Genomic DNA, 13,495 nt, shown 5'->3' with positions numbered 1-13,495 from the left:
TAGGATAAGATCAGTCTCTTGAGTAGGTGATATCATTGGTTCAAGCATTTCCCTTTGTTCCCTTTTAGTTGATGGTGGTGGTCGGGGGCCAGGCACCAAAGGCTATCCGAAGTGTGGAATGCTACGACTTCAAAGAAGAACGGTGGCACCAGGTGGCAGAGCTGCCTTCCAGGAGGTGCAGGGCAGGTGAGCATGGGGTTTTAGAGCCAGCTCTCTGTTGCTGGGTCTTTAGGAGATCTCAAGTCTTATTTCAGGCGTTAGGAAAATGCCTGTTAGAAAGCCAGGCATGGTAGTCTGTGCTTTTTATGCCAACTCTCCAGAGGTGGAGTCAGGAGGATGAGAAGCTGAGGGTCATCCTGAGGTACATCATGAGGGGAAGCCAGCCTCCACCTCTGGACTATGTGAGAGAACCTTGTTTAGAGGAAAAAAACAAAAACAAAACAAAACAGAAGGGTATTGTTTAGAAGCCTAACTGAATCTATTCTGTGGAAAGGATAGCAGCTCTTTTTATTTTTCTTTTCTTTTCTTTTTTGAAGACAGGATCTCTGTGTGTCTGTAGCCCAGGCTGGCCTTGAATTTCCTGTTCTGCCTCTGCCTCCCAAGCGCTAGGATTGCCTGTGTCTTGCATTGTGCCTGGCTGCTGCCCTGTCCTCACCAATGTCTTCAGCCATTGATCTCATGGTGTAGGATAGACCCACAGAGCTGGCGATTTGCTACCCGATTTCCTAGTTACCTTAATGAAGTATCAAGAGAGAGAACTCTTAGATGTTGGGCCTTTAGTTGTCGGAAGTGTCCAGCTAAGCTAGAAGCAACAGTGGCTTCTGTGCCGATGTTTGTTTCCCAGGTGTGTTGAAGCAGATGTTCTGTAGGCAGAACTACTCCAGAGAAGCAGGTGTGAACCTTGACTCCCCACTGGAGCTGAACTATGAACCTGTTGTTCTCATCTCCCCTTATAAAAGGAGCTTTAAGTGTAGTGTAGTGTCTCTCCGTGGGTCTCACCCCAGCAGCGCATCCTAGGGATCTGACAGCATACCCGGAGTCCCTTCATTCTGTAAGAGTGAAGGGCTAGGCATGTAGGCCTGTTATAAAGCACCTGCCTAGCACTGATGAGGGGCAGGATTCAATCTCTATGAAAGTGTGCATGCACACACACATATACCCAGTCTCTCTCACACAAACATATCCTCTCAGATACACTCCCGCACACACATACACTCTCAGACACACTTACACACATCAGAATCTCACATACACATACACTCTCACATACACACTCCTCCCTCTCCCTCCCCTCCCCCTCCCCACTGCTCCTCTTTTGTCATACTAGTTTTGTTTTTGAGTTGCAAGGCCAGGTGAGCACCTTGCCACCGAAAGCTACCCCACTAGTTTATAGCTGGACCTCAAACTTAATAATCATATCTTACAAGAATCTGTGCCGCCGTGGACTCCTAGTACACACCCCATGATTCTGTTTCTTACCAATGAAGAGAAATTTTCAAGACTGATTCAGAGACGAGTTTTGTGCTCCAACAGACACTGTAGGCTTTCTTGAGTGCAGTCTGCTTTGAGATCAGGGTATCTGTTGGATGGCATATTCACCCTGAATTGATTTCTTCCTTTGCAGGGATGGTCTATATGGCTGGGCTGGTCTTTGCTGTTGGTGGCTTCAATGGCTCACTAAGAGTTCGCACTGTAGATTCCTATGACCCCGTGAAAGACCAGTGGACCAGCGTGGCGAACATGCGAGACCGAAGAAGCACACTTGGAGCCGCGGTGCTGAATGGGCTGCTGTACGCCGTGGGGGGCTTTGACGGCAGCACAGGTAGTTTCCTCTCTCCTACATGGCTGTGATATGGGAGTGACGTGGTAGCCACATGTATGGTGCAAATTATAGGAACATCAGCACAGACTTCAGTGTAGTTATTTTAGAGAAGTTTTAAAATGACACCAGAAACTCCTTTTCTTTAAAGTCCAGTGAAGTGAAACTTGGGGACAGGAGGATTGCAAGTTTGAGGATAGCATTGGCTCGAGGGTGAGGGCTTGTCTCAAAACCTTAAATTCAAATTTTTCTTTCGGAGATGTGAGTAGAGGCTGGGTAGATGTGGTTGAGAGTGCCTGCTGCTCTTTCTTTGAAATCACCAGAGTTTGATTTCCAGCGCCCGGGCAGAGCGGATCCCAGTCCACGCGGACTCCAGCCCCGGGGTTCCCAGCACCCTCCTCTGGCCCGAAGTGGCACTGGACTAATGTGCACAAATTGATGCACACACACATAAATAACTTCTGTAGGGTCCTAGAAACACCTAAGTAACTATTTAAAAAAGATGTGACAGTGCAGATAATATGCCCTTTGTTTCTGATGTATTAATATCCATCACTCTTCCATGTTTAAGAATCTTATAAATGGCAACAGCCTGAGTAGAAGCTTCTAGCAGAAAGCCGCTCCTACCATGTAATCAGCATGCTCCCTCATGTTCTTCTAGTAGAGAAGCCATGCCTATCTGTACTTAGCACCTCTCATAGTCTTCTTTTAATTTTAGCCCAGTGTAAGCTGCCTAACGTTATTTCCCCCAGTGATTATATATAAAAGAACAACAGTGTCTTTTTGGAAGAGGAAATGAAGGGTATTATCCTCTGTCACAGGTCTATCGTCTGTGGAAGCATACAACATAAAATCTAATGAGTGGTTTCATGTCGCCCCAATGAACACGAGGAGGAGCAGTGTGGGTGTTGGCGTTGTTGGAGGTAGGTCTGGAAGTTCCAGCAGGTGAACACTTGCATGTGCTTTGGGCTCCAGAGAGTGGTTCATCTGGAGACCTGGGCACCGGCTTATGAATGGATGGAGGAAAAGCAATGGCTATATATTTTAATTGTTCTCTTTTTTAATGAGCTTATTTATATAAATTAAACTGTATAAGCCCTTTCTATATATGTCCCCACCCCCTTTTCTTCCTCCCTGCCTCTCTGCATGTGACTTATATAAGACGGTCAACTAATTTTTTTTAACCTTACTGGGAATTGAACTCAGACACTAGACAAGCGGTACCCAACCTGTTCTTGTTGGGAAAACAATTCAGGTCATTACATGAGAGCCCTTTAACACACAGGAGGCAGTTAGTGGCTTTAGTTTCTATCTTTTTGCTCACAGCTGAAGGAAAACTGTGTGCTATCCACTGTTTTGGTTTGGTTTGGTTTGGTTTGATTTTTTCCCTTTCAAATTCTAGCTTAGGCAAATTTATGTTTTTCCGTTTCTTCCTCACTGGTGGTAAAATTCTGTATGCCTTTTTAAACAAAACAAAACAAAACAAAACAAAACAAAACAAAAAAAAAAAAGACAGAGTCTCACTACGTAGCCCTGGGTGGCTGCCCTGGAACTCACTGTGTAAACAAGGCTACACTCAAACTCAAAGTTCCCCCTGCCTTCTACCTCCAGAGTTCCAGGGATAAAGTTGTATGCCACCAGATCTAGCTTTCTGTATACATTGAAAGGTAATTTTTGAGGGGCCAAAGAGATGTCTAAGCAGTTAACACCATGTACTGTTCCTCCAGAGGCCCTGAGTTGGATTCCCAGCATCCACAGTAGGCTGCTCACAACTGCCTGTAGCTGCAGCTATAGGGAGCTCCAATGCCTCTGGCTTCTGTGGGCATCTGCATTCACAAATATACATTAATAAAAATCTCTCTTTTAAAAAAAAAGTGGCTTTCATAAAACATAATTGAAATGTCATAAAAAGTTCCTGTTTGACTCAAAGAATTCCATATATATCTATCACCATAAGTCATTAAAGAACATTTTTTGTTACCCAGTAAAACCATTCCTGCTTCCCTAGCTGTCCCCTCTCCTCCCCAGCCCCCAGTAACTGCTACTTCCTGTCACCATGTATATTCCTCTCTTCTAGACATTTTATGTAAATTAAATCATATTGTGTGCTTATGACTCTGGCTTGACTCATTTAGCATGTTGTTTTTAATGTCATTTCTGGTATATATTACTACTTCGTCCATGACGTCGCATTAGTGCACCATAGCTGTTTCTCGTCAGATATTTCATTGCATTCTGTATTTCATTTGGTACTGCCCCTTGTTTTTTAAATGTATTTGGGTGTTTTGCCTTCATGTTTGTTTTCTGTTCCTTGTGCATATATGTGCCCATGGATGCCAGAAGAGGGCATCATATCCCCTAGAACTGACGTCGGATATCGTTGTGAGCTGCCCTGTGGGTGCTAGGAATTAAACATGGGTCCTGTAGAAGAGCAGGCAGTGCTCTAACTGTTGAGCCATCTGTCTAGCCTCACAGCTATTGACCCTTGGTTTAACTCCCTTCCCCAACTGGTATTTCTGCCTTCTGAGATGTTATTCATGAATCAGCTAGTGTTATCTAAGGTCACAAGTATACTGTTCCTGCTGTCGGTCAGATCATTGATGGGAGTATAAGAAATGCGAAAGGCATATCCTCTCTTCCATGCACTCCTTGTAATAGGATGTGATCATCCCACCTGCTGGCACTTGTCAAGACGAACACACATCATGAAGATTAGAAATACATTAAGGGGAAGCACCGTTACCACAGAGCAGCATATACTAACTAGTATCTTATGACGGGGGGAAATAGGTTGTTTATTTGGCTTTCTTTTGTGGTTTCATGTCCAGGTTTGCTCTATGCCGTGGGGGGTTACGATGGAGCATCGCGCCAGTGTCTTAGCACAGTAGAATGCTATAATGCTACTGCAAACGAGTGGACTTACATAGCAGAAATGAGCACCAGACGGAGCGGAGCAGGTACTAGAAGCCCCAGCCAGCATCTGAGGTGGGCTGACTGATGGACATCTGCAGATGGGGTTTGAGAATGTGTGCTGCTTCTCCTGGTTCTATTAAGTGACCTGAGTGGCAGGAAGAAGTAGCGCTTTCGTATGTTTTCACAGAGTAAAAGCCCCTCTGCTTCCCTTGTATAATGTTGTCTTAGCATTCCTTCAGTGAGACCGATTTCTCGTGGGCCTTCCTCTCCCATCACATGCCTTCACAGACTGAATGCTTCAGAGAATGTTGTTTGTGAAAGGAGTTTATTAAAGGCTTGGTGTTGGTTGCTTCTCCTTGACTCTCTTCTCCTGTTAGGATAGCTTCTGACCCAGGCCCAGCCAGGCCATTCCCTTCCATTTCGCAGTGCTGAGCCTCCCTGTCAGTGCCACTGAGTGAGAGTTAGGACTCGAGGTTTGCATCCCAAGACATCTGCATCAGCTGCACTGCACCGAAAGTTTCTTGCCTACCTTGCTCTACTATAATTTGCTTGGTTGTGTTTTCTAGGTGTTGGTGTGTTAAACAACTTATTATATGCTGTAGGAGGTCATGATGGTCCTTTAGTACGAAAAAGTGTTGAAGTATATGACCCCACCACAAATGCCTGGAGACAGGTTGCAGATATGAACATGTGCAGAAGAAATGCAGGTATCTATTAAGCCCAAGATTATGCCGTCCATACTGCATTTAACAGGTGTTTTCCTAGTTTGTGTATTTCCCTTGCTGTTTTGTTTTGTTTTATTTTGCTTTTGTTTTTGTTGTTTACCTCATTTCTTGATAGACTTTGAGCACTTCCGGTGCAAAACTTATTTAAGAAGCCCTTAAAGTAAATACCGAGGGCTGGAGCACAGCTCAGAGACAATGGTAGAGTGCTTGCGTCACGCGGAAGACCTGGCCTTTATCCCCAGCCCCACCAACATAATTTTTTATGAATTTAACAAACTGAATATGATGGCTTATGCCTGCAATCCTAGCACTTGGGGTGCTGAGGCAGGAAGATTTTAATATGTTTGAAGCTACATAGAGGGTTCCAAGACAGTCTGGGCTACAGAATACGACCCTTATCTCAAAACAAACACATCTAAGAGTCTATTTGCTAGAATGCTTGCCTAGCATTTGTGAGACCCAGGGTTCAATTAGTAGGGCCATATAAGTCAGGTAAATGCTTTTAATCTAAGTGTTCTATTCATGGAAGTGGAAGCAAGAGGATCAGAAGTTCAAGGTCATCTTTAGCTGTGTGTGTCTCTGTGAGTGTGTGAGAGAGACTGTATAGTCTACCAGCATTTGGTGATGGTTTGTAGACTGATTGCAGGTGGAACCCTCTTTATTTGGTACTTGAATTCACTCACTTTTGAGTACTGGCTGGTTGTGTGTGTCAACTTGAGTTCCAGCGGTAAGGCATTTTCTCAACTAGTGATCAGTGGGAGAGGGCCCAGCTCGTGGTGGGTGGGACCATTCCTGGATTGGTGGTCCTGGGTTCTATAAGAAAGCAGGCCAAGCAAGCCATGGGAACCAAGCCAGTAAATAGCACTCCTCCATGGCCTCTGCTTCAGCTCCTACCTCCAGCATCCTGAGTTTTTAAATTCCTGTCCTGACTTCCTTCAATTATGAACAGCAATATATTGGTGTGTAAGCTGAATAAACCCTTTCCTCCCCAACTTGCTTTTTGGTCATGGTGTTTTGTTGTAGCAATAGAAACCCTCACTAAGCCAAATGCCTACCATATAGCAGCTACCAGTGAGCTCAGTTCTTAGTGAACTTGCCCAATGGGGTAAATATCAACACAGGGAAAGAAAGGTACTTGAGGCACTGGGAGTTATAGGCAAGAGGATCTTGGGTTCCAGCCAGTCTGAATTATATAACAAACCTTTTATAAACAAAGCAAATTATTATCTGAATCTGAAGGGAAAGTCTGAAGAGCTTGCCCTGATTTAATATAGTTCAAGATTCATTGAAAAAACAAACAAACAAACCTGTAGCCTCAACCAAAAAAAATAATTTTAAGGATTCAGAGCTCTTCAAGGTCAGCGAATTGCAGCCCACATATCTCCTAAGGCCAAGATGCACATTTTGAGAAAGGATTTAGCTGCTAGTGTGTTTCACAATGAGAACATCACATTTACACAACCCAAGATGTTATAGGCCAGTTGCCACATGTGGTCCCTTGATGCAATAAAATACAGAGTAGGCATAAACTGTATAGGGCTGCTGCCCGAGGAACAGCACACTGCTTTACAGTAAATGCTTCTTTGATAAGTAGAAGGATTTTCTTCAAAATAACCAGAAAATGCATAAGTAGCACAGTTATTTATTGTGAAGTGTCATGTGTCATTTGTAACCATGCTTGTAGTGTTTTTACACGGAGAAAAATTCCATAAGTGTATTTACATCAGCATTGCCTGAAACACATGCTACAGTGTCAGGTTAGCTGTCCCAGGCTGCGGCATCTCTAGACATCTCTAGACAATCTCTAGGGGGCAGGAATAGGAATTTCCCATCTCTGTTGTGCTCTCATGGAATCAGCACTCGTGTTACAGTTACGTGATGTGTAACTGTACTCAAAAGAGTTTTGGGAGGGAAATGCTGGCCTTCTCCTGCCTGTCCCTGTAGTCTAGTTCTTGGTGATTCTTTAGTTTACTGTGTGCACCACAGAATTAGGAAGTTAGATGGGCTCCCTAACTATGTTTTCTTTGTGGCCAGAGGAGAACACAAAGTACAGTGCAGTAAGGACCGTCGGTAGCCGGGCAGAATTTATAATTAACTATTCAGCTGTGCACTTTACCCAATCAGTTGCGTTTGGTGAGATAGTAAAAGTCTTTCAGCAAGAGATAATCTAGAAGCCTTGCAGGACCCACAGATCTGGGTCTTAGGTACAGTGAGTCCTTTGATCAAGGGTGTAAGGACTCAGCATTAGAAATGTTGGGTAATCTTCTTTCTGTGTTTATAATCATCTGAAATGTGTATCTGATAAGCTCTGCACAGACTGTCTTCACTTAATATCGGACAAAGGCCTCATCTAGGAACCTCCATGGGAAAGAGGGAGGCAGGAGGGGGCAGGACACGTGCTGTTTACAGTGGGGAGAGGTGAGGGTTAGGTTAGGTCAGGTCACAGAAGGTTAGGTTACCAACCAACTTACAAGCCATAGTTCAAAAGTTATCATAAGTATGGTAAACTCTGATATCATAATTGGGCAAAAAAATCCAGACACAGTGACACACACCTGTAATCCCGGCTCTAAGGAGACGAAGGCAGTCTTGCATCTCTAGGCTACTCTGAGTGACACAACAGGTTCTTGGCTAACCTGGACTACATACTGCTTAAAGAGATACTGCTCAAATACCAACAAAAACAGAATGGAGAAAAGATGAAAATTATGGCATGGAGGATTGCTGAACACGGCTGTAAGCAGCCCTGTAACACTTGAGGCACCTGGGAAAGGTTCTCAATACATGTTTGGTTACGATAAAGTAAACCAAACAGAGCAGACATGTCAAGTGCTTGAGGAAAGTCTGTCCTTTTGGCAATGTGGTTTGTTCCCAGCTGCCTAAAGGACTGGTGTGACTCAGGCCATTACTATACCGTTAATTAACACTAAATTAATCTAATTAGTTTTACATAACTTTGTAAAGGCTCTCTGCTCCTGTGGATGGGGAGCCAATCTCCTCTGCAGTAGGATGCCCGTCACCCGTGTGTCTGTCATAGACCTGTGTAGGAGCTGAGACAGCAAAGCCCTGACCTCACTGGGCCATCCAGGGCTTATCTGGTTTTCATACCATCACCTGTGAGTTAGCGTGGACCATGGTCGCATTTGGACCCTCGGGAGCTTGTATGCAGGCTCTTAGGAACTCCGAATTGATTGGAAATTCTGAGTTTGATTCTTGTAAAAAGACTACAGTAGTAAAATAGTTAAGAGACTGAGCAAAAGAGAAAGAAGGTTCGCTCCACTTTAGTGTAGTTCTGAATATACATTTTGAATAATTTTGAAAATGTCAGACATTTGCAAGTTTGAGACTGGGTCTCACTGTAGAGCAGGTTAGTCTCCATTTGCCCTTCTGCCATCCACGTGCTAGGATTAGGTAGGTGTGTGCTGCCTTGTCCTTTGCTGTTTTCTGTGTGTGAATGTTTTGCCTGCATGTATGCCTAGACACATAGCTGTGGAAGCCAGAAGAGGGCATAGGGTCCCCTGGAACTGAAGTTACTGCCTGGTGTTATCACAGCTGCCTTGTGGATGCTGGGAATGGAACACCAGGTCCTCCCTCTAGAAGAGCAGCCAGTGTTCCCAGCTGCTGAACTCTCTCTCCAGCCATAAACAAAATGAAGTTGAAATGTAGTGTTTACCTCCCCCAAATTTCTTTTAAAAAATCTATAATGAATAATTTTATGAATATTCAAATATACAGGTGCTTTGTGTTCCTCATTTTAAATAACTACCAGTAAGAGAGGATTCGATAAACATGGTTTTATGTACACAGAAATGTATGCAGCCATTAAGATTTATGCAGGTCAATATTATTTTAGAGAAATATCTGATGTATAGCGTTTGTCATGTTGAGGTCCAAAAAAATCCAAAACAACACCAAGCAGTCACAAGAGTATAGCAAAACAAAAACTTTGTTTGAATTAGGCAGCAGACACTGACCAGTCAGAGACAGCAGCACAGACTTGGCAACTGACTGTGTCTGCCAACACTCATCTTGGTAAGTGTCTAAGCAGATGGCAAAAACTCAGGTGGCTACTGATCGACACAGTCTGGGCCACAGAACAGACTCGGAGACGAACTGAAACCCCAGAGCCAGGATGGTACAAAGTTGGGTTTTTTTTGGGGGGCGGGGGGTGAGACATTGTTTCTCTGTGTAGCCCTGGCTGTCCTGGAACTCACTCTGTAGACCAGGCTGGCCTCCAACTCAGAAATCCGCCTGGGTCTGCCACCCAAGTGCTGGGATTAAAGGCGTGTGCCACCACTGCCCGGCTGGTACAGTTTTTAAGCCCAAAAACCCACAAACATTCATGCCAAGTTATAGGTTCATTTTCCCACCAATCAAGATTGAGAGGTATAGGGACTTCCTTAGGAATATGCCTCTGTGGTATACTTACCCTGTTCCCATTGGTCGGGTTATTCAGTTGTGGTGGGGTCACTTGCCTAGCATTCATGTCTCAACTTGCCAATTAGGATGTCAGTTACCCAGGAGATTTGGGGAACTTAAACTTTATTTGACCCCTATGCAAAATGGAAGTTTTATTCAAAATGGCTTCAGTTTGGTTCCTTCTTACAGTTAGACTAAGTTGATTATGTAAGGCAGGTATGATGGCTCACAGGGCAGTCCCAGAACTCAGGATGGGGTTATCATGGCTAAGTTCAGTCGTTAGCTACAGAGTGAGACCGTATCTCAAAAAGAAAGAAAAAGGAGTTGGGTGTGATAGCACAGGCCCGTAATCCTATTACTTATAAGGTACAGATGAGAATCAGGAGTTAAAATCACTTGGCTACATAATGAGTTCAAGACAAAGTGAAGTCCTGTTCCAATAAAATATAATAAAATTAGTATTCTCTGTTGGGGCTTAAGGAAAGTGTTAATTAGTAGAGATCTATATTTTACAAGTTATTCTAGAATTTTTTGTAAATAAGCAAAAAAAAAAAGTTATTCTAGTAACCACCTATTTGTTTATTTATTTAAGAGCTAACATCTCCTTTTTTATGTTTCATTTAGATTTTTTGTTTGTTTTTTCCAGATAGGATTTCTCTGTGTAGCTCTGGCTGTCCTAAAACTTTGTGTAGACCAGGCTGGCCTCAAACTCAGAGATCCACCTGCCCCTGCCTCCTAAGTACTAGGATTAAAGGCGTGCCCCACCACTGTCTGGCCCTACTACATCTTTAAAGACAGGGATTCAGTCCATTGCCTAGGTTACCCTTCATTCAACTCAGCATCTTCCTGCCTGTGAAGTGCTAGGATTACAGCATCAACCATTAAACCTAGAACCTCATAATGTGCTCAGCAAGTGCACTGCTGCTGAACTGCAATCCCAGCTCCTTTTAAAGAAACAAAACAGCTTAATCTTATCCTGTTTACTGTTGTTTTACCTGATCTGTCATGGCAACTGATCTATCATGGTGCTAGGTAGCTCCAGCCCTCGTTTCAACCTCCTGTTAATTATAAATGTTTTCTCACAATTACCTAAAACTTTAACGTGTGAAATATTACCATTTTGACCATTTTTTTTCCTTTTCTATTCTTCCTACCTTCCTTTTTTAAAATGAAAGTGGAAATACTGTCTAACCTATATGTAAAGTTGTGGTGACTAAGTGAATTAGTCGTCTCTAAAGCAGCTACTGCAGTCATGGCTCACAGTAGGAGCTTTGTACATGTACTACTACTGTACAGAAGAGGTCTTACATAGCATCTCTGCCTCTGTTGAGGCCTGCCCCACTAGCACAGCTGTAGCCATTTTGTTCCATGCCTGACAACTATTTTATATTATTGCTGTAATATGCCTGCCAGACATTGACACAGAAAAATAACTTGGCTCAGAGGAGGGTCTGGAGGGTGTAAGTAATTGTTTTCTCTATGCATAACTTTTAAAGGTGTCTGTGCAGTTAATGGTCTGTTGTATGTTGTCGGAGGAGATGATGGTTCCTGTAACTTGGCGTCGGTAGAGTATTATAACCCCACCACGGATAAATGGACAGTTGTGTCCTCTTGTATGAGCACGGGGAGAAGCTACGCAGGTAAGGCTACGTCATCCTGTCTTCTGGCATATAGCGAAACTGATATCAGTTTCCTGTAAGAAGAAAGTTTTCTGTTCTGTATGCTTAAACAGTGGGCCTTGGGTGTGTGTATTCACAGAAGCACTGGCATTTTCATCGTGTAATACCTAAAATCCCTAGTCTACAGCTCAAATGTTCTTAATAAATTTTAATGACTTAATACCGTATATGATGGCGAGTTGTTCACTATGCTGTAAGGCTGTAATTCCTTAACTAGAGTGTAGCTCAGGTGGCTCAGTGGGCAAAGGCTCTTGCCAAGCTTCGTGACCTGAGTTCAGTCCCTGGGAGCTACCTGCTGAAAGGAGCCACATGACTCTCATGGGTGGTTTTCTTACCTCTATGTGTGCTTTGTGACACATATGCCTTCTTTGGCCCATTAAAAAGAACAAGTGTGACTAGCGCCATGCATTGCTCCTGACCCATGGGAGAATGCCTTACTTTAGTACATCATTGGTTGAATTATGTGATTTCTGGCCCACTCTCTCAATAAAAGAAATTATAATAATCTTTACTATAATGATGTCTTTAAGATGTCTTATAGGCTGGGTGTGGTGGTACATACCTTCAATCCCAGGACTCAGGAGGCAGAGACAGGCGGATCTCTGTGAGTTCAAGGCCAGACTGGTCTACAGTGAGTTCCAAGACAGCCAGAACTACACAGAGAAACCCTGTCTTGAAAAGCCAAAAACAAAAACAAAAACAAACAATAAAGCCCCTACATATTTTTAATATGTTAACTAATTCTGATGATGTTTTTGTTTTTTATGATAGCTAATTATGATAATGTTTTAAGTATTAAAATGTTAATAGAGTTAATATAACATTGGGGGAAAGTTAATTTTTACTAATTAATCATTACTGCTGTTTCTCCATCTTCCAAAATGACACTTTCCAGAAGACTATATATAGCAGGATCACAGAATAAAATCATGTGGATTTAGGAAAGAATTTTCCAACAACTTCATTGAGTCATAACTGACATGAAACAGCTACTGTGTATTTTAGTGTATCTTTCTACTGATACTCATACATGACCACAAGATGGCCACTACGACCACAAGATGGTCACCACAACATATCCTCCTCCCCTGTGTGTTTGCTGACCCTTCAAGTGTCAGGTGCAATTTTTTATTTTCTGACTAAAGCAAATTCTCTCCAATAATAACTTCATAGGGAAAAAGAAAGTTCTAGGCCAGGTAGTCTGATGTAGAATTTATTCAGGCCTAAGTGGAACTTTCACAGTTGTGTATGTTGAGATTAGCGGTAGGGGCTGGAGGGATGGCTCACTGCAGGATAAGTGGCTTAGGGATAAGAATACTATTTTACAGAGAACCTCTGGCTCCAGGACAACTCCTCCAGAATTGTGGGCACCTGTATGCACATGTGCACAGACCCATACTCAGGCACACACACATACACTGAATTAAATGATGAAAATAAGGTTGGTTTGGTTGTTTCATTATTTTTTGTTTGTTTGTTTGTTTGTTTGTTTTAAGAAAAGTTTTTTTTTTAAAGAAAGAAAGAGAGGGAGGAAGAGAGAGAGAGAGAAGAAAGAGAGAAAAGAAAGAGAGAAAAGAAAGAAACCAGTAAGAACTGGAAGATGGTGCAGGAATTGAGTGCACTTGTTGGTCTTGTGTAGGACCCAGGTTCTATCCCCAGCAACCATATTGTGGTTCACAATTATCTCTAACCCAGTACCTGAAGATCCATGCCTTTCTCTGACTTCTGATTTCATAAGGCACACATATGGTACACATACATACATGAAGGCAAAACACTCACATAAAATATGATAATCTAAGTTTTAAAACATGATGCTGCTAAGTTGGAGGAAAGGCACTTGGGTGTTGCCCGTGGCTTTAGCAGTACAGGCTTCTTGATTTTCTCAAAGGCGCAGAGTGTTGCCTGTGACATGTCTTATCTTTTCATTCCTTCATGCA

General features: G+C 43.0%; 1 protein-coding gene across 3 annotated transcripts in view; it reads left to right on the top strand.

The window, feature by feature from the left end:
• The window catches only part of Klhl2 (kelch-like 2, Mayven), a 110,497-nt gene that overhangs the window by 95,699 nt on the left and 1,303 nt on the right, over positions 1–13,495 (top strand). For 2 of the 3 annotated variants that reach the window (XM_017313011.1, NM_178633.3), the window contains 6 exons: positions 69–186; positions 1,625–1,822; positions 2,641–2,742; positions 4,648–4,776; positions 5,299–5,439; positions 11,373–11,516. In XM_017313011.1, the coding sequence (XP_017168500.1) occupies positions 69–186; positions 1,625–1,822; positions 2,641–2,742; positions 4,648–4,776; positions 5,299–5,439; positions 11,373–11,516 (832 nt within the window). Of the gene's footprint in view, positions 1–68; positions 187–1,624; positions 1,823–2,640; positions 2,743–4,647; positions 4,777–5,298; positions 5,440–11,372; positions 13,483–13,495 lie in introns of those variants that run through there. The other variant, XM_017313012.2, reaches the window with a different exon arrangement.

Source organism: Mus musculus, chromosome 8, assembly GCF_000001635.26.
Source record: "Mus musculus strain C57BL/6J chromosome 8, GRCm38.p6 C57BL/6J".
NCBI classification, from domain to species: domain Eukaryota; kingdom Metazoa; phylum Chordata; class Mammalia; order Rodentia; family Muridae; genus Mus; species Mus musculus.
The sequence above is the reverse complement of the archived record's forward strand: the minus strand, read 5'-3'. Positions and strand labels throughout refer to the sequence as shown.